We start from the raw sequence: 24,846 nt of genomic DNA, 5'->3' as shown, positions 1-24,846 counted from the left end.
TACATAGTAAAGTATTTACGAAGCACTCTAAATGAGACAAAAGTTCTCTATAAAGAGTTAATGAATTATTATTATTGTAAACTTTACTCTTATGATGCAATGTCATCTAACATAAACTCTAATCTAAACTCCTAAATGCTCTGAGCCTTTGTGTACAGGTATGTTTATTTCAGCATCAATATCAATACAGGAGCATGACAGACTATGTTAAAGTCCTACTTACCTCATTATAGATTCAATCACTTCTTGTAGCAACTTACATGAAAAGTTTGGCCTAGTTCAGTTTATGTTATTTTAGATTATGCAAGTACAATTAAGCCAAGAAAAATGCTCATCCAGGACCCGTTAAGAGAAATACAACTTGAAAGAATTAGAGAGGAAGACATAAATATTTATTCTCATTAGAACTCATAAATGAATTTAGTAAATTATTTTTATATTTTAGTATATTATTTCTATTTATTATAAAAGTCACTGAGAGACTGATGGAAATCAAGGGACTTCTTGGAGAAGGAAAATATGGAGATGCCGGAACGTGCCTCTGTCGAGCTCTTGCTCTGCTGTCACTTTGCATGTTTGTTCTTCCACAGAAAGTGATGACCTCACACCTGTAATTCCAGCATTTTGGGAGGCCTAGGCAGGTGGAACACTTGAGGCCAGTAGTTCCAGACAAGCCTAGCCAACATGGTGAAACTCCGTCTCTACTAAAAATACAAAAATTAGCTGGGCATGGTGGCACATGCCTGTAATATTAGCACTTTGGGAGACCAAAGCGGGTTTGAATCACCTGAAGTCAGGAGTTTGAGACCAGCCTGGTCAACATGTTGAAACCCCATCTCTACTAAGAATACAAAAAAAAAAAAAAATCAACCAGGTGTGGTGGCATGCACCTGTAATCCCAGCTACTCGGGAGGCTGAGGCAGGAGAATCTCTTGAGCCCAGGAAGTGGAGGTTGCAGTGAGCCGAGATCACACTACTGCACTCCAGCCTGGGCAACAGAGTGAGACTCCATCTTGGAAAGAAAAAAAAAAGAAGAAGGAAAGAAAGTGATAACCTCTGTGTGCTTCTCTCTGCAGGTTTACAGAGAGCCAGCGCAAGAGCCCCTTCCCCCTACCGGAGAGACTTTGAAGCCAAGCTCCGCAATTTCTACAGAAAACTGGAAGCCAAAGGATTTGGTCAGGGTCCAGGGAAAATTAAGTGAGTGCTCCAGTGCTTGGTGCTGAATTCAGACAGTAGAGTTTTCTGTCCCTTTCTCCCCTACACCCTTGTAATATTGTTTTTGAGATTAGATACTCTGGTGTGGTAGAGATTATGGCGGGACGGAAAGAAGGAAGTTGGGAAGCTGGAAGGGAAAAAGAAAAGACACTAAGAAATTGGAAGAGAGGCAGGAAGAGAAGGAAAGAGAGGGAAAGAGAATGAGAAGGAACACAAAATTTTAGACAAAGGCATGTAGAAAATCACGGGGTAGACCTTTTCAGAAAACAAGGAATCTTGAACTAAATTTAAAAATCTCACATTTCCCTTCACTTATTCTTGGGGGAAAAATTTAACTCACTAGTCAAATTTAAAGACTCTTGGTAACTTTGTAATTGAAGTCTAAGTAAAATGTTGTTTATATTTTCCCTTCCGGGATTATTATTTTCATCTCAAAAAGCTGAACCCAAACTCAGGAATCTTAAGCAATATCCTATGAGTTGATCAAAATGAACTAACTTAAAAGTAGTTCAGTATGATGGAATGCATGAGCAGTGTACACATTTTTCTTGCGCTCCTTAAGTTTTGAAAAGTGTGTCCAGGTAATCCCTCAGTGAACTGACGGAACCTGCGTCCTGCTTTTCCTCTGTTGTTGGAGAGACTGGGGAGTGAGAGCCTAAACTTGGGCACTCACAACTCACTTAGAACTCACCACCTCTTCTCCTTCTCAGGCTCATTATTCGCCGGGATCACTTGTTGGAAGGAACCTTCAATCAGGTGATGGCCTATTCGCGGAAAGAGCTCCAGCGAAACAAGCTCTACGTCACCTTTGTTGGAGAGGAGGGGTGAGGCACCGGGAGTTTTATGCAGACACCTAAGTGTGGGTGGGCCAGAGCCTCAGGATCAGGGGTGATTTTTCTCAGGATAGAGCAGGGTAGCTGTCAGCCTTTGCTCAAAGGTGATTCTGATCGCACCCTCCCAGGAGGTCTTTCTTTTCAGATATTGCCAAGCTTTAAATGTCATGTTCTTTAAAAACCTAACATTATTGATGTGCACAAGAGTCTGAGATCACATGGTCAAAGAATAAGTCAAAAATACAGTGCCCAGGCACTGGGTCTTTTCTTTTTAGGTGGTGTAACCTGAGTATCTAATTTAAGAAACTCTTTCTCTTAAAGCACATGTATACAATAGAACTTCATGCCAAACTTTTCATATCATTTCAATGATTTCATGGGAAACTACCTCAACCATGAAGGGCAAGCCCATGTAGCGGGTGTATCAAAATTAACTTGGAAGCCTTTTTAGTCCACCCACATCTCACACACACACACACACACACACACACACACACACACACACACACACATGCATGCACACATTCACTGTTGCAGGAAATTCTTCTATGTGTCCCACAACAAAGGCCTTGTTTTTCATGGGCCAGCTGTGTGTTTCAGCTCAGAGGTGTTAGATGATCAAAAGAAAACATTAAGGAAAGCTGCCTTAAGGGTTTATCCATGGACATCTGGTTAAGAAATATCTCCAAACCAATTACTGCACCCTCATTTTCTACAGCAAATTGATACTTCCACTGGAATTCACTCCAAAGAATAGAGGCTGCTCTCTGCTTTCCCCAGCACCCAACTCTGAAAGGGCACACTAGAATCTGGGTGACAACAGGTCCTTCCACCTCCGAGCATAGAATGAGCTTCCTGGACCTCTGCTTTCTTTGCAGCCTGGACTACAGTGGTCCCTCGCGGGAGTTCTTCTTCCTTCTGTCTCAGGAGCTCTTCAATCCTTACTATGGACTCTTTGAGTACTCGGCAAATGATACTTACACGGTGCAGATCAGCCCCATGTCCGCATTTGTAGAAAACCATCTTGAGTGGTAAGCTCTATAATGTTCACTTTCTTGTGTTTGAAAGTTCTCCTCTTTCTTAGTCAGAATTCAGCAGCATTTCTCAGAGGCCACTGTGTTTAGAGCGGTAGCCAGATGTTATGAAGGATGATGAGAGTGAATGACAGAGCCCAAGTAGGAAGACTCTGTTAGTCTTCACCCAGAACACACGATGAATTTACCAAGGATACTGATAATATGTCAGCTGCAAAATGATGTGAGAAAGAATAATTGCCCACTGAGAAGACTCTAAGATCAGTAGACATAGGTCATGAATGTTGATAATTTTACTAAAATTATAAGGTTCCCAGTGGAGGCTTCATGGAGGTATTTTTGGGTTTGAAATTCCTTGGACCAATGACTTTAGCACTGTGGACACCGGCTTCCACATCTTACTGTAAAATATGGCTGTTAGGTCAGGTGACCTCTATGCATTCTTCTGACTTGAAAATCCAGTACATCTTTGGTTCCTGGGTTGTCTGCTGTTGAGGTGTTCTATTACCACTTACTGATATATGTAAGAAGATTGGTATCAGTCAACGCTGCGCAGTTTTGTGGGTACAGATGTGGGTATTAAAGGTCTCCAGAAAGCTGCTGGGACATCTGGGATGCAGGCACTTTCCTGCTGCATCACCACATGCCTGATTTGAAAATTACCCCTGCTCTGACTTCAGGAGCTCCTGCGTGTGAGAGGGAAATGAGTCCAGGAGATGGCTAATGTGGGTTCTTCTCTGACATGGCTTATTTATGCTGCTGTTGAAGGGAGCCATTGGGGTGACGCCTGGGCCGGCTGGTCTTAAAGCCCAAGCTCCTATAGTTTGGCTATAGAGCATCAGTATAACCCACCTGTGCTAAGGCTTCCGGACACGGCACATGCCTTCCCTCCAGATGCACTCCCAGCCCTGAAGTTCTTGAGCTAAGGTAGAGTGAGTGCACATCAAGCGTTTGGCACAAGATGAAACAAAATCTGCCCTTTGCAGCCCCAGAATGTGTGAATAAATGGAAGGTGGGGCAGAGCAGGCAAGTCACTGCGGAAGGGCTCGAGAATGGAATCTGCCTCTCACTGAGCTCACATTCAGGCAGGCTCCATTCTGATGGTAGAGAGTGCTATGACTTGTAACACAGGAATACACACAGACACAGATTATACCTAATACAGTCCCTCAACTCTCCTTAGTTTGTGAGCATGACATTGAGGATGGTGTCTTAGAGGTCATGAATTAGAATTGGCAATCAACAGAGAAATATTTTCATCAAATATCTTATCATATAAGACTATGTTAGGTAGTGTGAGGAATAACTTCACTAATTTAACAGTTACAAATTAAGCACATACTGTGTGCTGGGAGGATACAAACATGAAACGAGCAAGGTCTCACCACTCAAAGAGGCTAGTGTGAGGAACACATGAGTCAGCCAACAATTACAATACAATAGCTTAAATGCTCAGTTATACACACATATGCACATGTGGGCATGTGTTTGCCTGAGATACATAGATAAGCCTGAGAATTGTATTCAATCACAAGGGAAAAATATCTCTCTCTGTCCAAGGTAGGGGGTCAGGGAGTGGGGAGTGGAGTCTGTGAATCTTACAAAAAGAGGGGACAGTGGCATAGGACAACAGGGACAAGCATTACGTTGGGATGAACGGGACCCGACGTTTGAAGAAAACATTGGTGTCACGCACGTTTCAGTGCGGCCACAAAATAAGGCCACAGGCGAAGGCCTGATGGGAAGCACAGATGATACTTGTGGCCCGCGCTTGGCTGGACTGCCTGCTGAGAGTGGCCAACATCGTTTTCCACAATGACTGTGCCTCGCCTGCTGCCCAGTCCCTGCAATCAAACTGGCTTTGTGGCCTTCTGCTCATTCAGGCATTGCAGGGCTGAAGAGGCTCTGTGGATGTGTCTGTTACACTTTATCCCATTGAGGAAGGAAATTGTGTGATACAGGGATTTTGCAAGAATTACCAAAGTTGTCTGGATGGATCCCTGATGAGGGCTTGGCAGTGCCTGCCCTCGAGATGCAGGTTAACTGCTGTGTCCTTTGCTAGAGGACTTGGCCCCGCACTAAGTATGCTGACTTTCATCCACTGATGTTCCCACTCATGTGGAGAGTATTTGTGATGCATCCTGGAAACACAATTGCAGGTAGTTTTCTGAGCCGACTAGCAATCTAACCTGAGCCTGTGGTGATGAGATTTCCTTCATCGCCACTCTGGATGCCGCTGACTTGTGATGAAATGGCCAGGGAACTCCCCTCTGATGTAAAGCTCCAACTCTGAATGCCTCAGTCCCGAGAGTCCTCAGCCTGGCATGCGAAACAACCCCCGCACCTCCACGGGGTCAGAGATCAGATTGTATCATGACCCACCATGTGGAGTCATACTTTTCTTCTCTTATCAGTGGCTCCAAATTCCTGAGCAAGGGAAACTGGTTTTCTTTGCACAGAGCCACAGCTGACTGAACGTAAGCCACCTGGGTAGAATCTCATTTAGTTTTGAACAGGAAGCTCTGATGAGCTTTGGGACATCTTAACAAAACCGTGATGCTGCAGTTATTCCTTTTGTTTACTTTCATATCATAAGCCATCCTTGTGCCATGTGGCAAATAGATTAACAAACAAAACATGCAGGTTTCTATCTCGTGCCCCTGAGCGTCTCATTAAGCTCTCTGCCCAGCATTTTAGCAAAGGGAGGCTAGGAGAGCCCAGATCTGGTGATGTGGCTGTGGGTATTTTGCACAAAATGCTGGCAGTGTGTGGGAGCTGTGACACCCACCTGAAGACCTGTCGCTGTCAATCCTGCAGGCTGCAGGTCCATGACATTCAGGAAACCAGACTCCTGAGTCCTCAAAGCTGATTGCCCATGACCGGTGCCACTGGCTGCCTCTTAGCCACCCACAGGGTGGGCGTGGCTGCCGCTGATCTGGGATGGGTGTCAGGTGCTCCTTCCTCCCTCCCAGGGAGTTCATCAGGAGATTCTTGGGGGCTGTGAAGGGGATGATAATCATCACAGCTTGTGTATCACTCATGAGGAAATGGAGGGACCGACAGATTACAAGGCTGTTTATGGGCATAGCCTTGACTTTGTAAAGCAGAACATTGTCCCTTGACACAGGACAAGCCAGGGCAGGATTCGGCCTGCGTGGGGTACAGAGGTGTCTTCATGGACACCGACACCCTGCCCACCTCCCTTCACTCTGGAATCAGAGAAAAGCATGACCACAGACCCGAAATAAACATGGAAAACACAGGTCAGCTTCAAAAGCTGTTGTTTTTCCAAAAATAGAAATTTTATTCTCTAGTAAGGCATATCAGCAAATACTGTGAAATTGGCATTTATATTTTATAAAATTTATAAATGTATAAAATGCTGATGAGCTAAATGAACCAATTTTGTACTGCGGAGCATAATTTTATAGGTTATCATAATCATTAATAAAAATTAGATGAATTTACAAGTCAATTGCTTGTAGGCTAGTGAAATAGTGAATTACTGGAATTTTCTCTTAACGGGAAGAATTATTACCACGTAACATACACACATTTAATACTGATTGGTTTGCTATACAGGAATAACTGAGAAACCAGATGCACTAACTAGAGTTTATATGAATGTTTTAACACAGCTGCTCTTACGTGATTATATTTTTTAATGCCTAACAAAAATCCATTATAAGGCTTCAAAGGATTAAACGTCACTCAGGATTGCCACGGTGGAGGCAGCATCTTTGCAGTGGTCAATTTTATCTTTTTTCGTATTCTGCTTCTTTATCCTTCGCTGACCTTCTTCTGTGTACTACACTCTTACACATTTTGTCTGAGTTCCCTCTAAAAAATAAGCTCTATCGGAGCAGAGACACTTTTGTCTCATTTTACTCTAGCACAATGCCTGGCACTTTGAGGTGTTCAGAACATCTCCCTGACCCCCGGGTGCATAAATGAGTATTAGTCCACAAGTCACACCAGTCTCTTCCTTGTATCAGGATTAAGATTCATAGAGTGCCCCTTCCTGCCATATGCAGTTAATTGCTGAAAGTTCACACTTTCCTGGATTGTCTGTGTTTTAAAGCCCTTGCAAAGTCAGTGATAAATGCACATGTCCCTTAAGAGCTTTACACTCTGGGAACCTGCTCTGCACAACGCCTGAATGCTGCTTGTTATTGAAGGAAGGCCCCCTCCTCCTTCTCACACTGCACCTGCTCCTGCAGTGGCCACTTCCAGGCTAGCCACTGCCTGAAGACATCAATGGAGAAGGCCCTGACACTGTGTCCTTCCCCTGAAAGCTCCCCTTTGAGAGAAGGTATTTGACATTCTGCTTCCTGCTCGTTGTGTGTGGGCTTTGTATCCACTGGAATAGAGCCAGCTTAATCAGAAGCCCTAGCAGGACATCATGATTCCACCCACTTCCTTTCTTTCTAGTCCGGCGTTAAGAGATACCAATAAGAATAAATATAGTGAAAATTCTGTGTTACACATGTTGAACAAACAGGGAAAAAAAGTTGGTGTGTTTTTCTTTTTTTGTTTGTTTTTCATTTTGTTTTGTTGCCTTTGGCCTAAAGAGACTTTCTGCAATTGCTGTTTTGTTACTTATTTGTATGACTGACTTCCAAACTGAAAGGACGCTGTCAAAGTCAGCAGTGATAATATTCAGGCCAAGGAGAGAGAGGAGATGGAGTCGGAAGAGCTCTTTCAAAGCTGGAGCATATAAGGGACCACCCACGGACACTGTGGTCACTTGTGGACACAGCCCCTGCCAGACCTGGCCGTAGCAGGACAAAGCTAGAAATAACACTCTCAGTCAACACTCCTCTTCCATCCTCCAGTCCCATCAGCCAAACCCAACCATAAACCAGAGGACACAGGCTCTCCAGACACTGCAACCCACAGTGGCCAGTCCCCAGGTCACAGAGTAGGGCAGAAAAAGATGGGAAATTGGTGGGGGGTGGGACAGCAGAGAATGGGCAATAACCACAAGAGTCTGTACAATGCAGGATATTCAAAGCATCCACCAGAAATCTTACAATTTACAAAACAGTATGTGTCTGTTGTATGTGTCTTTGATAACAGAAGTCTTGAAATACTATTCAAAATTTCTTTTTTCTTTGCGATGAAGTTTTGCTCTTATCCCCCAGGTTAGAGTGCAGTGGTACAAGGCGGGCTCACTGCAACCTCCACCTTCCCGGTTCAAGCGATTCTTCTGCCTCGGACTGCGGAGTAGCTGGATTTCACGCCCAGCTAATTTTTGTATTTTTAGTAGAGATGGGGTTTCACCGTGTTGGCAGGCTGGTCTTGAACTCCTGACTTCAGGTGATCCACCCATCTTGGCTTCCCAAAGTGCTGGGATTACAGGAGTGAGCCAATGCGCCTGGCCTATTCCAAATTTCGTATATTAATTCTTTGTTTATGATGATGTCACTTGCATATTGATGAGGCACTCATAAGCTACTCTTTTTATCCTTTCCATATTTATTGTATCCTGATTTTCTATCTTTAGGGCTACAGAATTTAATAATTAAACCAAATAATGAAGGATCCATTGAGAACTTACTAATATGCCAGGCACTGTTCTAGACACATTTGTCTAACAACATTATAACCCAGATGCTGAGTGACCTAACTTTAACAGATGAGGAAAATGAGGTGCAGACATCAACAAAGCCACAGAGATAGTCGAGGACCAGGCAGGAATTGGAACTCAGGTATCATGGCTCTAGCATCAGAATCCAGCCCCCATACAAAGGTAAAGGCATATATAAAATTGGGCAAATTAAAATACAGTGTGACCAACTCTGTGCATACCTCTATTATAGTCCTTATTACATTGTATTATAAAAATTAGATACAAGGAACTTTGGAAAAATTGGCTGGCAGAAAAGAGGAGCAGGGAATTCTAGATGGAAGGCCCAGCATTCACACAATGTTAGTTTGGTGTGGCCTCAGAAGAGAGAAAGAGGCTGGAAAGGTATCCTGTGTTGGATAGGGAAAAGCATTTGACGGCATTCCAGGGAGTTTGGGTTTGGTCATGAAGATGACAATGACAGGAAGCCAGGCATGTTGTTAAGCATAATAGAAGCGCCTGATCAGATCTGCATTTAAAATCAGAAAGTCAACTGTGGTGATAAATGGAAGATGAACTGCAGTGGGTAATAGGGGTGGCATTTAAGAGGCTATTGAAATAGTTGTTGGAAGGCCGGGCGTGGTGGCTCAAGCCTGTAATCCCAGCACTTTGGGAGGCCGAGGCGGGTGGATCACGAGGTCAAGAGATCGAGACCATCCTGGTCAACATGGTGAAACCCCGTCTCTACTAAAAATACAAAAAATTAGCTGGGCATGGTGGTGCGTGCCTGTAATCCCAGCTGCTCAGGAGGCTGAGGCAGGAGAATTGCCTGAACCCAGGAGGCGGAGGTTGCGGTGAGCCGAGATTGCGCCATTGCACTCCAGCCTGGGTAACATGAGTGAAACTCCGTCTCAAAAAAAAAAAAAAGAATCAAAATAGGGCAGAAGCAGCAGAAACAAAGATTTTTTTTGAAGGAGCATGAATAACAGTGAACAAAACTTGGTGATAGATTATAAATGATAGGAGGTTAAGTATATGACAAGCTAAATAGCTTAAAATGACACTAGTGATCACCTGAAATTCTACCAAATACTTATCAGTACAAAGACGCCTTTTAAAAAAATCTATCTACCATTCCTTCTTTATGTAGTACCTTCTATTTTAAATGATACTTCCTTATAATCTGAATCAGCCAGTTTATAGTAGTACACTCCCAGATGCTGTGAGATTTGTTATTTCAACATTTTTAATATTTATCAAAACTTCATGTCATTGGAAACTCCTCACTTACTTGCTACAAAATTATATATAAGAAAGTACCGAGTAAAAATGCTGGCATATTTTGAATGGAGGCATAAAAAGCAAAACTGTAAATGAATTGTGAAAGGTCCAAATTTATTTTTATGTCTAATACGATACATGAATGTTGCAAATGCTTATAGTTTCAAACTATTATGTTTAAATAGGAAAGATTCACATTTAAATTCAAACATTCCCTTCTCTAAGGGTCTTTCCTGAGCACTCAGTTTAAAATAGTGCACCCATTTATAACTTTCCAACTTAACATCTTTAATATGTTGACTGAATTTATCACTATATAAATAAAGTAATGATATGCTTAGGCCAGGCTCAGTGGCTCACGCCTGTAATCCCAGCACTTTGGGAGGCTGAGGCAGGAGGATCATGAAGTCAGGAGATCGAGACCATCCTGACTAACACAGTGAAACCCCATCTCTGCTAAAAATACAAAAAAAATAGCCAGGTGTGGTGGCATGTACCTGTAGTCCCAGCTACTCGGGAGGCTGAGGCAGGAGAATCGCTTGAACCTAGGAGGCAGAGGCTGCAGTGAGCCGAGATTGTGCCACTGCACTCCAGCCTGAGCGAGAGAGCAAGACTCCATCTCAAAAATAAATAAATAAATAAATATAAATGTGTGTGTGTGTGTGTGTGTGTATGTTTATAATTTGTTGTCATTTCTTCTTGAAAATGTAAGCTGAGTGAGACCAGAGTCTTGCCTGTAGCTTTCCTAGTCACAAACGTGGCACTCAGTAAATATGTGTGGAAGGAAGGAAAAAAAGAAAGGAGTGAGGGAAGAAGAGAGGATGGACAGATAGGTGGATGGTTGAATGGAAGGATGAATGAATGGGATACTTCTCAGGTAAAACTTCTTGGTTAATGAGAGTTTTTTTAATCTCATTTCAATTTTTAATTCAGAATATGTGAACTAAAAATAAGTACAAACAGGAAAGAAAAAAGTAAATTTGAAGCTTTTCACTCATTGCTGAATGTCATTTACGCTTCTACCAACTATTCTTTCTGAAATCACTACTGAAAATTCTTTTTATGTCCCAATCTTTCTGAATGTCACTTTTCCCGGAGCAAATCTAAGATGCCCTAAAGTCTAAACAATTGAAATAGGTCAGTTTCTCCTCTATTTCTAGGAAGAATTACCAGAGCCTCAGACACATTTTGTTTGTCTTACGTACAGTTATGTTTCAGTTAACGACAGAGTTTCTTCTGAGAAATGCATCACTAAGCAATTTTATAATTGTGTGAACATACAGAGTGGAATTACACAAACCTAGACAGGAGAGCCTACCGCACACCTATGCTCTATGATATAGCCTATTGCTCTTGGGGAACAAGCCTGCACGACATGCTATTATACTGAATACTGTAGGCAATTGTAACACAATAAGTATTTGTGCATCTCAACATAGCTAAACAAAGAAAAGGTACAGTAAAATTATTGTATAAAACATAAGGAATGGTACAGCTGTATAGGGCAGCTCTGTTATAATCTTTTGAGACCACCGTCCTATATGTGGTCCATCGTTAACTGAAATGTGGTTATGTGGCACATGCCTGCGCTAACATGTATCATTTTTAAGAAATGACTACGTTATGAGTCACTCTTTACATAATTGTCAGTGTGAGAAGGATTTTCATAGCCAGATTTCAGATCCGATGCTGTTAATCAGTTTCTCTGCAGCCACCAGAAAGTCTATGTGCTCATTTAAGTCTGTGGTGGTGACAAATCTAACCTTATGGGTGTCACAATGAGACATTTTACCACCTCTCAAACCAAAATTTCCAAGATGGCCCCAAGGTCCTTTGCTAATTGCAAAATAAATAGATTCCCCTGCCGCCTCCTGCCCCAGACCCAACCTCTCTCCCTTCCCAAGCAGATACTACCTGGGTGGTAAAAATCTGTTTTCAGGCCTTTAGCAAGGGGAAGTAGGGGAGGAGGGAAGCTCTTTTATGCATGTTTAGAGTTTGGCCAAGTGGGTATTAAGTGTAATTGTAGAGTTTTATGGAACTTAAGTAGTCCTGGATAACACACTTTAAATATCCCTTGCTACATCTGCAGAGTCTTGAATTAGTAGGTAGAAACCACAATATTATGAGATCCCACTGGGTGTCTCATGGCCCTTCAACCTCCCTCCCAGGGGCCTCCTGACAGAAGAGCTCAGTGTGGACTTTTGATCTGAGTTGAAGATCGGGTAAGCTCCAGCTCCAGCCCTACCCCTAACAACAGTTCCTGGGTTCTCTCATGAACACCTGCAAGAGCTTTGCAGACCCCATCTCTGGCTGGATCTCAGTAGCTTCCCTTTCAATGCTCAAAGAGGCTATGGGGCAAAAAATAGAAGAGAAATCACCATAGAATGTGCAGGATTGGTTGGGACTCTGCCTGTCCTATTTCTGAACCCAGCTTTCTTCAGAACTTGTGAGAAACTTCCAGTAGGAAAAGAATTAAGTATTTAGTTAATGATGCCAGTACTGTATCTGGGTATGCAACCAAAGGAAAATGATGTTAGATTCCTCTCTACTTTGAAAACACATGAAAAAAAGGAATAAAATTTCTTCAGGAAAATCGAGGTGAATTTATGCATATGCTAGAACATAAACATATTGAGAACATAAAACGAACTCAAGAAACCTTGAATGGTAGAGACCTTTATAATCAGCAATCAATCTTTTTAATCAACAACTAGAATCTACAAAAGAAAAGATGGGCTGGGCACAGTGGCTCACACCTGCAATCCCAGAACTTTGGGGGGGCCGAGGAGGGTGGATCACATGAGGGCAAGAGTTTGAGACCATGCTGGCCAACATGGTGAAACCCTATTTCTACTAAAATACAAAAAATTAGCCAGGCCTGGTGGTACATGCCTGTAGTCCCAGCTACTTGGGAGACTAAGACAGGGGAATCACTTGAACCTTGGAGGTGGAAATTGCAGTGAGCCAAGATTGCGCCGCTGTTCTCCAGCCTGGCGGCAGAGCAAGACTCCATCTGAAAAATAAATAAATAAATAAATAAAATAAAGTTAGCTCATAGAAACTAAAGCTCTAATATTCAGGACTTTTTTAATAACAGGTAATATTTATTGAGTCCTTACTTTGGTCCAGGCATTTTTGCAAAGGCTCTACATGAATTACATATCCTGTTATAATCCTCTATTTTACAAATGAGGAAACTGATACCCATAGAGGTTTAAACCTGCCCAAGATAACAGCTAGTAAGTGGCAGAGGTAGGTAACAACACATGCAGTCTGACTCTGGAGGGCAGACTTTTAAAAGCTATGCTGGACTGCCTCACAAAACACACAAGTGTGTTTATTTCAGCGTTGTTTGTAAAGACACAAACCTAGAAGCAATGCAGATGTCCATCAGCAGGGGAATGGTTAAATTCGTTATAGCAGATCCATGCTGCGCAGTCATATGGGACATAAAAAGGACTGAATTAGAACCTTCCCAGGTGATGGAGAGAGATTTCTTCAAGATACTGTCGAGAGAAGAAAAGCAGAAAAGCATGAAGAATGCAATTCAAAAACTGAAAAATTGTAACCCCAAACCTGCGTGTATATAGCTAGAGATACATCAATATACATATATTAGTATACGATTATATGGTTTGGATGAAAAATATGGAAAGGCACATTTTAGATTATCAATATGGGTCACAGGAGATAAGCCAAGGTGACGAGGCGCCAGCCAAGCCAGAAGAAACCAAAATCTGAATAAAAATTACGTCTGTGTCTAAAAAATAAATAAATCTCTTACAGCTAAGACACCATTTGGTACAAATGTCTTAGCTTAATTATTAGTGGCAAACAAGTGTCTTAGATAGACATTCATCAATGCACTATTCTTATCGCCTGAGGACTTGATGCTGGGTTCTACAAACTGTTCCACACATGAGCTCCTGGCATATTGTAATCGCCTCACGTACATGGTATGACTATGCTCACCCTATCCCTGGGCTGTTCCCTTCTTTATCTCATTTTGCCATTTACCCCCCTTTTACTCGGCACAGAAATCTTTACTAATTCCCCACTGTCTACAAAATGGAGCCTCAATTCCTCGGACTCTCAAGAAAGCCAAAGCACGAAGACCACCTGCCTTGAAACACCATCTGCCTCTCCCAGGCAGCTCCTCCTCTGCCCTCCCCACACCTCCTTAGGCTTCGCTCTGCACCCACACATGCGAGATTGCTTCTTCCGATCCTCTTCTCTCATTTACATGGGCCCAAATTTCCCACCCTGAAAATCCACCTAAAATACTGCGCAGTTCCTTCATGATTTCTTCATGCTTTCCTGGACCTTCTCAAGACAAATATGTTCACCTTCTCTTGAGTCCTTTTAAGAAACAAAGGTTTTCAAACCCTTTTAGCTGGAACCTTGTTCTCCCATCTAGAACAGATGAAAGTGGAGCCAGGCCCCAGCAAGGAGGAGAGGCAGCTGTCCACTGAGCCCTCGGGCTCTTTCTTCTCCCCATCTCTATGCTTCTGTGCAAAATAACTTGAGAAAGCACTGCTCTGATCTACTGTCTGCATCTCTCCTTCCATCCCTCCCTGGCCACTCTGTGTTCTAAGGATTTGTGTTGGCTTTGAAACTGGATCGGGGTGTGTTCGGGTTTGCCCTCTGCAACCAGCGTGGTTTCTGGCCTGCAGGCAGCACCCTTCAGGTCTTGAGGCAAGTGCCACACAGCAAAAGGCAAACCCAGGTTTCATGCCCGCTCCAACTGTCGGTAGACCCTTGGCAGCTTTCTTAACCTATCTGAGTCTCAGCTTCCTAGTTCATTAAAAGGACATAAGAGTGCCTGCTGTGGTTTGAATGATGTGTCCCCCAGAATTCAGACGTTGAAACTTAATCACCAATGTGATGATATTAAGAGGTGGGGCCTTTAAGAAGTGATTAAACAATGAGGACAGAGTCCTCATGAATGGGAGTAGGGTCCTCATAACAGGCCTTCAGAGAGTGAGTTTACCCGCTAGGTACAGTACCACCACCACGACCACCCCCAGTTGTCACAACTAAAAATGTTTCCATTGCCATAATTCTCCTAGGAGGCAAAATCACTGTTTAGAACCACTGGTTTCATGATGGAAGACTGGAAAAAGAAAAGTTTACAGCAAAATTTTTGCAGGATTAAAAGTATTTCTGCAAACCTAGAGTTTTAGGAAAATGTTTTCAATCTTGGAATACGTTTTTGCTGTGACTTGAATGTATGTGATTTTCCAAAATTCATAGGTTGGAACTTAACCCCCAAGGTGATGGTATTAAAAAGTGAGGACTTGGCTGGGTGCCCTGGCTCATGCCTGCACCACGCACTTTGGGAGGCCAAGGCCTCAGCACTTTGGGAGGCCAAGGCGGGTGCCTCACCTGAGGTCAGGAGTTCAAGACCAGCCTGACCAACATGGTGAAACCCTGTCTCTACCAAAAATACAAAACTTAGCTGGACATGGTGGTACGTGCCTGTAATCCCAGCTACTCAGAAGGCTGAGGCAGGAGAATTGCTTAAACCTGAGAGGTGGAGGTTGCAGTGAGCCGAGATCGCACCATTGCACTCCAGCCTGGGCAACAAGAGTGAAACTCCATCTCAAAAAAAAAAAAAAAAATTGGAAGAAGAAGTGAGGCCTTTGGGAAAGTGATTAAGTCCAGACGGCTTCACCCTTGTGAATGAGATCAGTGCCTTTATAAAAGAGGTGGAAGGGTGTGCCCTAGTCCCTTTTGCTCTTCTCATTCTGCCATTTGAGGATACAGCAAAGTGTCCATTAGAAGCAGAGAAAAGCCCTTACCAGACACTAAATCTTTTGGCACCTTTATCCTGGATTTCTCAGCCTTCAGAGCTGTGAGAAATAAATTTCTATTATTTGTCAATTACTCAGGCCATGGTATTTTGTTATAGCCACAAGGATGGACTAAGACACTCATATATTAGACCTCTCTGGTTATTGAACCAGCGTCACTGAGCCACAGACTTTAGTTCTCAAATCTACTTGGCAAGTGAAGAACTTACTTTAAGTAATGACCTTCAAGTAATGGCCAGGTGAGAGCCTCGGTGCAGTCAGCCCACTGAGTTCATGTTCTGAGTCCCTGCTAGTCCATCCAGAAGAGAGTCCCCCACATGCTGTCATCATTTGCTTCCCAAGACAGTTGCCTCCTGGACCTAGTCAGAGGGAAACGCTCAGACAGAAGCCACGCCTCTGTCTCCAGCCATAAGTGGGCTGCTGGAAGGATTCTCACACAGTTGCTGTGGCTCTTCATGAAGGCGGGAGGTTAGCTGTGGCCCCGGGATGCTGTCACCTGCCCTGCAATAGCCACCTCACCCTCCAAGCAGGCCTGCAGCTGTAATGCAGGAGTTCCAGATGCCATGCCTCAGTCCTCCCACAGGCCAAGAGGGAAAAATTACAAAGCAAGCCACTGGTGGGGATGCCAGGGCCCACACCAAACCCACTATTAGCTGTGGAGACAGGAGAGTCGCCTACGGCCAAACCCGGAACTCAGCCCACAAGAATGTGCACAGAGCACAGGGAATGAAAGCAATGCTGGCCTTGGTGTAAAGCCAGGAGCAGGGAAATGGGATTCTGCCAGGAGGACAGCAAGCTGCAAAGAATCAAAACGCCGCTTCCCTAATAGTTATTCCAAAAACAGCCCCACAGTGGGGATGATATTGTTGGTGCTTCCCCTTACTCTTTGTACTGCATGTTCACTTTCCAAAGGTAATTCTGCTCGGTGTGTTTGTTTGTTTGTTTTGAGACAGAGTTTCACTCTTGTCATCCAGGCTGGAGTGCAGTGGCGTGATCTCGGCTCACTGCAACCTCCTCCTCCTGGGTTCAAGCGATTCTTCCACCTCAGCCTCCCGAGTAGCTGGGATTACACGTGTGAGCCACCAGGCCTGGCTAATTTTTGTATTTTTAGTAGAGAGAGGGTTTCACCATGTTGGCCAGGCTGGTCTCGAACTCCTGACCTCAGTGATTCACCTGCTCGGCCTCCCAAAGTGCTGGGATTACAGGCATGAGCCAGCGCACTTAGCCTCCCTCAAATTCTTTAATACTGGCAACAAACAGCCCTGAAAACTGCTCTTTCTAGGAGCTTGGCTGTGTGGGGCCACTAGAAGAATGCAAGGCTTTTGAGGAGACAATGTCGGAAGAGAGAGAGAGTCTTGAATTAGAAGAGAGAGCAAACAGTGGATGGAACGAGAGCCCAGAGGAGGCAGGGAAAGGGCATGGATAGCCCAAGTGGAGAGATTAACTTTGAAAAGTGTCAGCCTCGGCAGGAGAATCGCTTGAACCCAGGTGGCGGAGGTTGCATTGAGCAGAGATCTCACCATTGCACTCCAGACTGAGCAACAAGAGGGAAACTTGATCTCAAAAAAAAGAAAAAAGAAAAAAAGTCAGCCCCTTTTTCCTTGGGACGGAGAGAAATAAATGGCAAGTGTGGATTGCAGATGTATTTACTAATGAGAGAGGCACCCAAAGCAACAGCCAGAGGGAGGGAGAGGCTGGTGACATGAGGGGGATTAGATAAAAGGAAGACCCCCCCTAATTAGTGGGGTGTGAGGCGGCAAGGATGCGTGTGCCTGCAGGTGGTGGTGTGAAAGTAGAGCCCTTCATACGCTCAGCTTCTATAAGAGACAAAGCCTTTGTCCTCCATCCCTTCTTCCAGTATCCGAGCAGAAAATGCAATGAGGGATGCCTAAGGCAAAAAACTTCACTTTTGACCTCCAGACTATGTTTTTCATCTTAAAAAAAAAAAAGGATGAGGGACTTGGAGTGGGTGGTTCTCAAATTTTAGTTGACAACTGCAGAATTTATTTTAAATGCAGGTTTCCATAACCCACCCCATAGAGTGTGATCTTCAGACACCTAGATCTTAACAAGCACACCAGAGATTCAGATATCAATGGAAGGGTCACCCTGACCTTTGAGAAATTCTGCCTTAGATGCTAGCAGCGTCAAGAGCCTTTCAAAGTGTGCAAGAAGAAAGCTGGCTGCTCATGCAGTTTTCACACTCTGAAATGAAATCTACCCCAGGCAGGCACAACAGGTTTTCACTAGATTTTCTCATACGTAAGAAGTTAGAAAATATGAAAGGCCCAAACCTGAAGGCAGTAACACTGGGTAAAGCCTGGAAACATACATTGTGTGGGAATGTCATGAAGGTCCTAATGTACTTAAATAATGAAGTTGAGAAAGGATAATTATTTTTAATTAATCAAAGGAGGATAAGGAAACAGGGTTATCTTTGAGATGGGTTTCAAAAAATGTAATAGAACTTAGCAATTATGAAGTACTTTTCATCTTCAAAGAACTTATTAACGTTAAATTATTCTTTCTTTTCATTCTCCTGTGAGGTAAGTAAGCAAATATTAACATTATTATCCCTTATTTGTAGATGGGAAGAGAGGAGTGGAGAGGCTTTGACATGCCCATGCAGAGCTAAAATGGAAAGAGCTTTTTTTTCCACAAGTTCCTACTAGAGATTGTGGAGATCCAGGTTTGGGGCTATTGTTTCACCTCTAGCTCTTCTGTAATATTTGGAAAAAAAAACTACCACAAAATTATGTAAAGCAACCATTAGTGGGAGGTGGAAGGAGCACCTGTGTCCTGTACAAGGAGAGGAAATGCTATTTACAAGTCTGCAAATTTCCCTAGTATATTAGGATTTAAACTGAGGACGTGTTCACGAGAATCAGAGTTAATTAACTTCAGCAGACTCTTTACATTATCTTATTTCGTCATCCTAATATAAAATGGGACTTAAAAATTAGGCTTTATTTGTTGATTCAAAACTCTTTTTTATGAATATATAATGGCTTGATTGCACAAATGAACATTGATGCTGCCTGCCTTAGAAATTTGCTTTGAGGACAAAGGAAAGTGTAGCACTCTAGTAACAATATCAAGCCCAAGAATCAGTCGGATATATGGTCAGCATCGTGGCTGAGAAATTTTTAGGCTTGACTCTAAGTATAAAAATTAACAAAATTGGAACTATTATTTAAATTACTGAAAATGTACTTTCCATGAAATCAGTTCATTTCCCGATTATTTAAATGCCAAATCGAATGAACAGCATCAACATACTGCATTCAGGAGTCTTTTTGTCTATTGGGAGAGGTTTAAAAATCAAATTATCTGAAAGCATAGAGACGTCTTTCTGTTCAGCCCAATTTCATGAGAGGAGGGATGCATTCAGCCGGGTAGAGGGTAGAGAGTTTGACAGCAACAGACACTGGAGTGACAGGAGGGGTGGGGCCCCGTGTAAACCACCTCGCATGGGTTTTTCTCAATTAAGAATAACACAGCTGAAAAAAGTACTGAAATGGCATTGGCAGAGGTGGACCAGGGACAGAAGTGCAGTCATAATCAAATCGAGAACAGAACCAAGATAGCCCAGTGATCTCAGGATCTGAGAGGGGGAATGGTTGGTGGAGATGTATATAACCAATGATCAGGAAGATCATTGTGAAATGATACTGGGAATCACTGTAGACCGCTAGGAAAGTGTGTGATGTAATCCAGGAGATGGATCCTCCACCCTAGGCAAGAACAGATCAGCCTTGGGACCTTTAGGGGTACAGAGGAGAGGGAAGGCTTCCTACTTTCAGAAGATGAATAGCAAACAGAGGCTTCACTGGCTGTCCCTACTGTCCAGACTTCTAGGGACTTTCTCTTTATCATCTAATTTTAAAGAATATCAATTAATTCTGTTATCTAAAGGAAAATATCAGTAGCTAAATCTTCAAAACAATAAAGCATCATAGAACACGGTCACAAACCTCAATATTATGCTGATTTAGTATATGGTTTGGCTTACGCATTCCATATTTTCCCTCTATGCAATTAATTTAGAACCAATTACTTAAATATCTTCAAGTACTTCTGCTACTGATTGTATCAGTACATAGATCTTGTGTGGCGTGGCAACTTGATGTTGTCAGAGACATTGCTATTTTGCCAGTCATGTGAAAATTATAAAATGCTATGTCAGTTTAGACTCAGGTCATATTTAAATAATTATAACATCTTCCTGAAGCCTAATGTCACTAGATTGTACCCTCCATGGGAGCAGGAGGACATTGTCTATTATGCTCACTAAGTGTTCTAGCAGTTAGCACAGTACCTTGCATATGATAGGTAACTTATGATTTGTAGAAAGATTGAATGAATGGAAATTCTAAACATTGTTTGGCATACCTAAAGTATACTTTTTTTTAACCTGACTCAGATTTATTGAAATATTGTGCGTTGATTAATGTATCACACGTAAAAGAAAGACAATGGCACTTAAAGGGTCGATAAGGCAGTCTGGGTTCTGTCTGGAACACAATGGCATTGCCATTGCTGTATTCTCTGGTCTGAGTAGCTCAAGTAATTAAGACTTCTAAACCTTCACCTTCCTGGATTATCCAGTTAGATGAAGATATAGCGAGGCCAGGTGCAGCGGCTCATGCCTGTAATCTCAACACTTTGGGAGGCCAAGGCAGGAAGATTGCTTGTGTCCAGGAGTTTGAGACCAGCCAGGGCAACATAGCAAGACCTGTCTCTACAAAAAATAAATTAGCCAGGTATGGTGGTGTGCACCTGTGGTCCCAGCTACTTGGGAGACTAAGGTGAGAGTATTGCTGGAGCCCAGGAGGTCAAGGTTGCAGTGAGCTGAGATCGCATCACTGCATTCAGCCTGGGCAACAGAGTGAGACGCTGTCCCAAAAAGAAAAAAATTAGATGAATATACAGCAGGTTTCAGAGCACTTTAGTTATCCAGGCAAGCAGGCTTTTATGGTTAAATTTTCTATATAAATCTGGGCTTGGAACTAGACACTGTATCTCATTCTAAAACTCGATAAATTCTTCTCTTGCATGAAATTAAATATAATACTTTAGTGGAACAACTTACAAATTACAAGACCCTATGCTCAGTGAAAAGTGTTCCAGACAAGCAGGGGAGAGGGATACGCTTCGGGTGGGCACTCCCTCACTTTCCTAAGGCCACCGCAGCAAATTACCACAAACTGACCGTCCTCAGTTCTGGAAGCCAGAAGGCCAACATCAAGGTGTCAGCAAGGCCACACTCCCTCCGTAGGTTCCGAGGGAGAACGTTTTTTGCCTCTTTCAGCTTCTGGGGTCTCAGGGGTTCCTTGGCTTGTGGCTGCATCACTGCAGTCTCTGCCTCGGTCTCATGTGGCCTTCTCATCCATTCCTGTGTCCTCTCCTCTCTATCTAAAGACATTTGTCGATGGATTAGGGCCTACCTGGGTAATCCAAGATCGTGTTATCTTGAGATCCTTTACTTAATTATATCTTCAAAGACTTTTTCTAAATAACATCACATTCACAGGTTCCAGGGTTTAGGACATGGGCATGTTTTGTGGGGGCCAACATTCAACCCATTCAGATACCTCCCATCATGGAAACCTGCAAATTTAATAATGTAGTATTATATTTCACTGTGAACCTTTGGAGTGTCTGTCTGAAGAATATACCAGATTTTGATAGAAAATCCACCAATCTCCCCAACAGCCCACAAAAGCCTCTGAGAAGAAATCAGTAGTATTCTCCCAAACAGGGAAACAGGAGAATAAGATTTCAACTGTTTGCCTGAGCTCATAAAGCAAATCCACAAAAAAAGTCAACCTGGAGAACTAATGACTGAGGCTCAGACAATGGTAAATAGCTAGAAAATTATATAACCAAAAGCTGAACTATTAGCTAACATTAGTAGCTAACCTGAGAGCTGAGCTATTTTGGTCCATTGATTAACTACTTTGATTAATTTTGTCCAATGAATTGTTCAGTCATTTGACCATGAACGGCTGTTGCCCTAGATAACTAAATGTACCTCACTTTTGTGACTTGCAGACATAATCTCAGTCATGAGCATCCATGATATTGCAGAACAAAATTTGAACTCTTTCAATAAAGAATACTTGGAGGTTAAGGAGGAAACACGCCTTAGAGGTCAATGAAAGCAACTATGAGTGTTTTTCATTATTATTTTCTGGCCAGGGCCAGAGTGGTAACATACCTAGACACATCTAGACACAGCAGGAAATCAAAGGTGGGGTTATGTTCTTTATATTTATGGGAAGGTTTATTTTCCTAGATCTTTGTTCCTCAACTCCTTTCCACATTAACCTAACTTAATCCTTATAATCTGTGAAAATGCGATTGATACATTCAGTATTAATACAAGGTAACCAGAATGATGGGTCAAAAAATACCCCCACTTTTAAATGATCAATTTTACTGCAACTATTTTTTCATTGAATTGAGGAGCAATACTAAATATCTTATTTGCCAATTCTGCATAGTCAGAGGGTATATTAGAGACTGCACAAGGTACTCTTAGAAGTGCTTTCTCTAAAAGGGAGGCACACCGCGCATGCTTGGCCAGCCACGTTGAGGGGAAGCAGCTCTGGTCTCACTCCTCTGTCCCCTGCAGGGCACACATTAGTGGAGGGGACTTGGCGGCACCAGGGCTAGACATTCATTTCAGTTGCTAATTAGCAATCAGAAGATAATATCCTGTCATTATCTTGTGTGGGTGGAGTCTCTTTCACAGCAGATGAAGAACATTTCAAGTTTTCCTGGCTAATTTGTAAAACCATTTCCACACACAGGGAAGCTATGAAAACCAAATATAAATCATGCCTTGCAATATTTAAACAATTTTTGTGGGCATTGGGGAGGGGATTCCTTACACATTCCCCAAAACATTATCTGAATAAAGGTGGGTATAGAGAATAGACCAAACCTGCCTAACCCCCGTGGCGGTGACCTACATTCCACTCCAGCCACCTGCACCCACAGTGGCCCTCCCAACCTCATTATCACCCAGGACTGTGCCATGTAAGAAACTGAAAACTCTGAAATCTCACTATCAATCATTCTGCAGCCGGCGTTCCCAGCTCCTCCCCCTGCCACCGCTCCTTGCCAGGCTCGTTCTCACCTTGGATTCTCTGTCTTCTCATAGTCTGGCATGGTTTCCTTCATCCCAGGCCTCCTGAGTGCCTTTGTTCCCTGAACACCCTGTTCCCTCCCTGCTCTATGCTTGCACCCCAGCTGATGGACAAAATGCCTCTGTGCATCAATATTGCAACTCACTCTTCCGCATTCCGTGCCAGGGTAGTTTTCTATACCTCTAGCCCTGGAGAAAATGAAATAATTCCAAGAAAGGGTACAATTCTGAATCACACTCTCTGACCTCAGAAAGTTCCACAGCAAAGCTCACCAGTCCTGTTATGGAGCCATCTTCCATTTCACTGTCCCAAAGCCTCCACCAACCAACATCACCTCCACTAAGAGAGTTCTTCAGACCCTACTGAAATGGAAACACTTCAATTTCTTACCCCAAATACAAATGCTACCCAACCTTAACGCCCTCCTCGGAGTCTGGAGTCCCTTCCTACACTCAAGGTGGACCCACCCCCTCGGGCTGTGGGCCCACCGGTCCCCATCTCCACGCCACTCCCCAGTCATCCCTTTCTCACGGATCTTTACACTTTATGCTGTCCCCCTCCTTCTGCTCCTCTCCCTCACTCACTTCCTCACTTACTGAAGTCTGATTTCAGTCATCGTCACCAGCACTGTCCTTTCCAGGAGCAGCAGAGACCATCTAATCAACAGGGCCAGTGAACTCTTACCACTATTTATTTGTTTGTTTATTTATTTTGAGACAGAGTCTCGCTCTGTCACCCATGCTGGAGTGCAGTGGTGCAATCTCAGCTCACTATAACCTCTGCCTCCCAGGTTCAAGTGATTCTCCTGCCTCAGTCTCCCAAGTAGCTGGCATTACAGGCCTGTGCCACCACACTCAGCTAATTTTTTTTTTTTTTTGTATTTTTAGTAGAGATGGGGTTTCACCCTGTTGGCCAGGCTGGTCTCGAAGTCCTGACCTCAGGTCAGTCACCCACCTTGGTCTCCCAAAGTGCTGGGATTACAGGCGTGAGCCACCATACCCGGCCCACTCTTTACTTTAATGGACATTTTACTGCAGTGAGTACAGACTCCTATATGAAATTCTAGCTCGTTAGATTCTGACATGCCATGTCACCTAGTTTTTATTATGTCTTTATTATAAGTAAATAAACATAGTTTTATCACATCAGTAAGGTATACTCATTATGAAAAAAATTAACATACATAAGAAAATATCTTCATACAGAAATAAATGCCATTATTCTTCTGACCTAAGTTTTTCCATATTTTTTATAGTTGGATGGATGGATGGATGGATGAAAAGACAGATATAGTTTTATATAAAATATAGCAATGTAATCAAAGTTACTGCTTTATAAACTTCTCTCCATACTAACTTATGAATTCTAAATTTATATTTTCAGCTCTGACCTCTCTGTTGAGCTTCAAACTGTATTATCAAAATACGAACTAGACGTCTCCACTTTGATCCTCCTCCAGGTTAACAATTAATCTCCCCCACCTACCCACTTCTTCCTGTCATCCTTCTCTTCCACTGCTGCTCACAGAAAGCTCACTGTCCTGCTGATTTACCCCGAAAATATTCAGCAGGACCCCCTTGACATAATATCCTGTAAATCTGCCCCCTCCTAAAATCTATATCCTTCCTATGGCTGCAAAGCGATTACCCTAAAAATGCCAAAACAAGTATTTCACTCCCAAGTCTAAACCTGTCTGTGGGCCCTCATCGTCTACAATTTAAAGGGTAAACTTGTTGGCATGGAAAAAAAAAGACCTTCCAGGATCTCCTGCTTCCTCTCTCCACAACTTTATCTCAAATCTTGTCCTTCCTCATTCTGTATGCTCTAGTAATCATGAATTGCATGCTGTTCTAAACACATCCCATTGTATCTCTTGACTCTTACCCGATGTGATTTTATTTTCTTGGAAAGCCTTTCCCTGTCTTTTTAAGCAGATTAATTTCTATT

General features: G+C 43.0%; 1 protein-coding gene across 11 annotated transcripts in view; it reads left to right on the top strand.

The window, feature by feature from the left end:
- The window catches only part of HECW1 (HECT, C2 and WW domain containing E3 ubiquitin protein ligase 1), a 454,797-nt gene that overhangs the window by 398,083 nt on the left and 31,868 nt on the right, over positions 1–24,846 (top strand). For 10 of the 11 annotated variants that reach the window (XM_032244417.1, XM_032244423.1, XM_032244418.1 and 7 more), the window contains 3 exons: positions 1,077–1,197; positions 1,926–2,039; positions 2,927–3,079. In XM_032244417.1, the coding sequence (XP_032100308.1) occupies positions 1,077–1,197; positions 1,926–2,039; positions 2,927–3,079 (388 nt within the window). Of the gene's footprint in view, positions 1–1,076; positions 1,198–1,925; positions 2,040–2,926; positions 3,080–7,653; positions 9,280–24,846 lie in introns of those variants that run through there. The other variant, XM_032244426.1, reaches the window with a different exon arrangement.

Source organism: Sapajus apella, unplaced genomic scaffold (genome assembly GCF_009761245.1).
Source record: "Sapajus apella isolate SASKATOON/1434 unplaced genomic scaffold, GSC_monkey_1.0 scaffold54, whole genome shotgun sequence".
Lineage (NCBI taxonomy): Eukaryota > Metazoa > Chordata > Mammalia > Primates > Cebidae > Sapajus > Sapajus apella.
The sequence above is the reverse complement of the archived record's forward strand: the minus strand, read 5'-3'. Positions and strand labels throughout refer to the sequence as shown.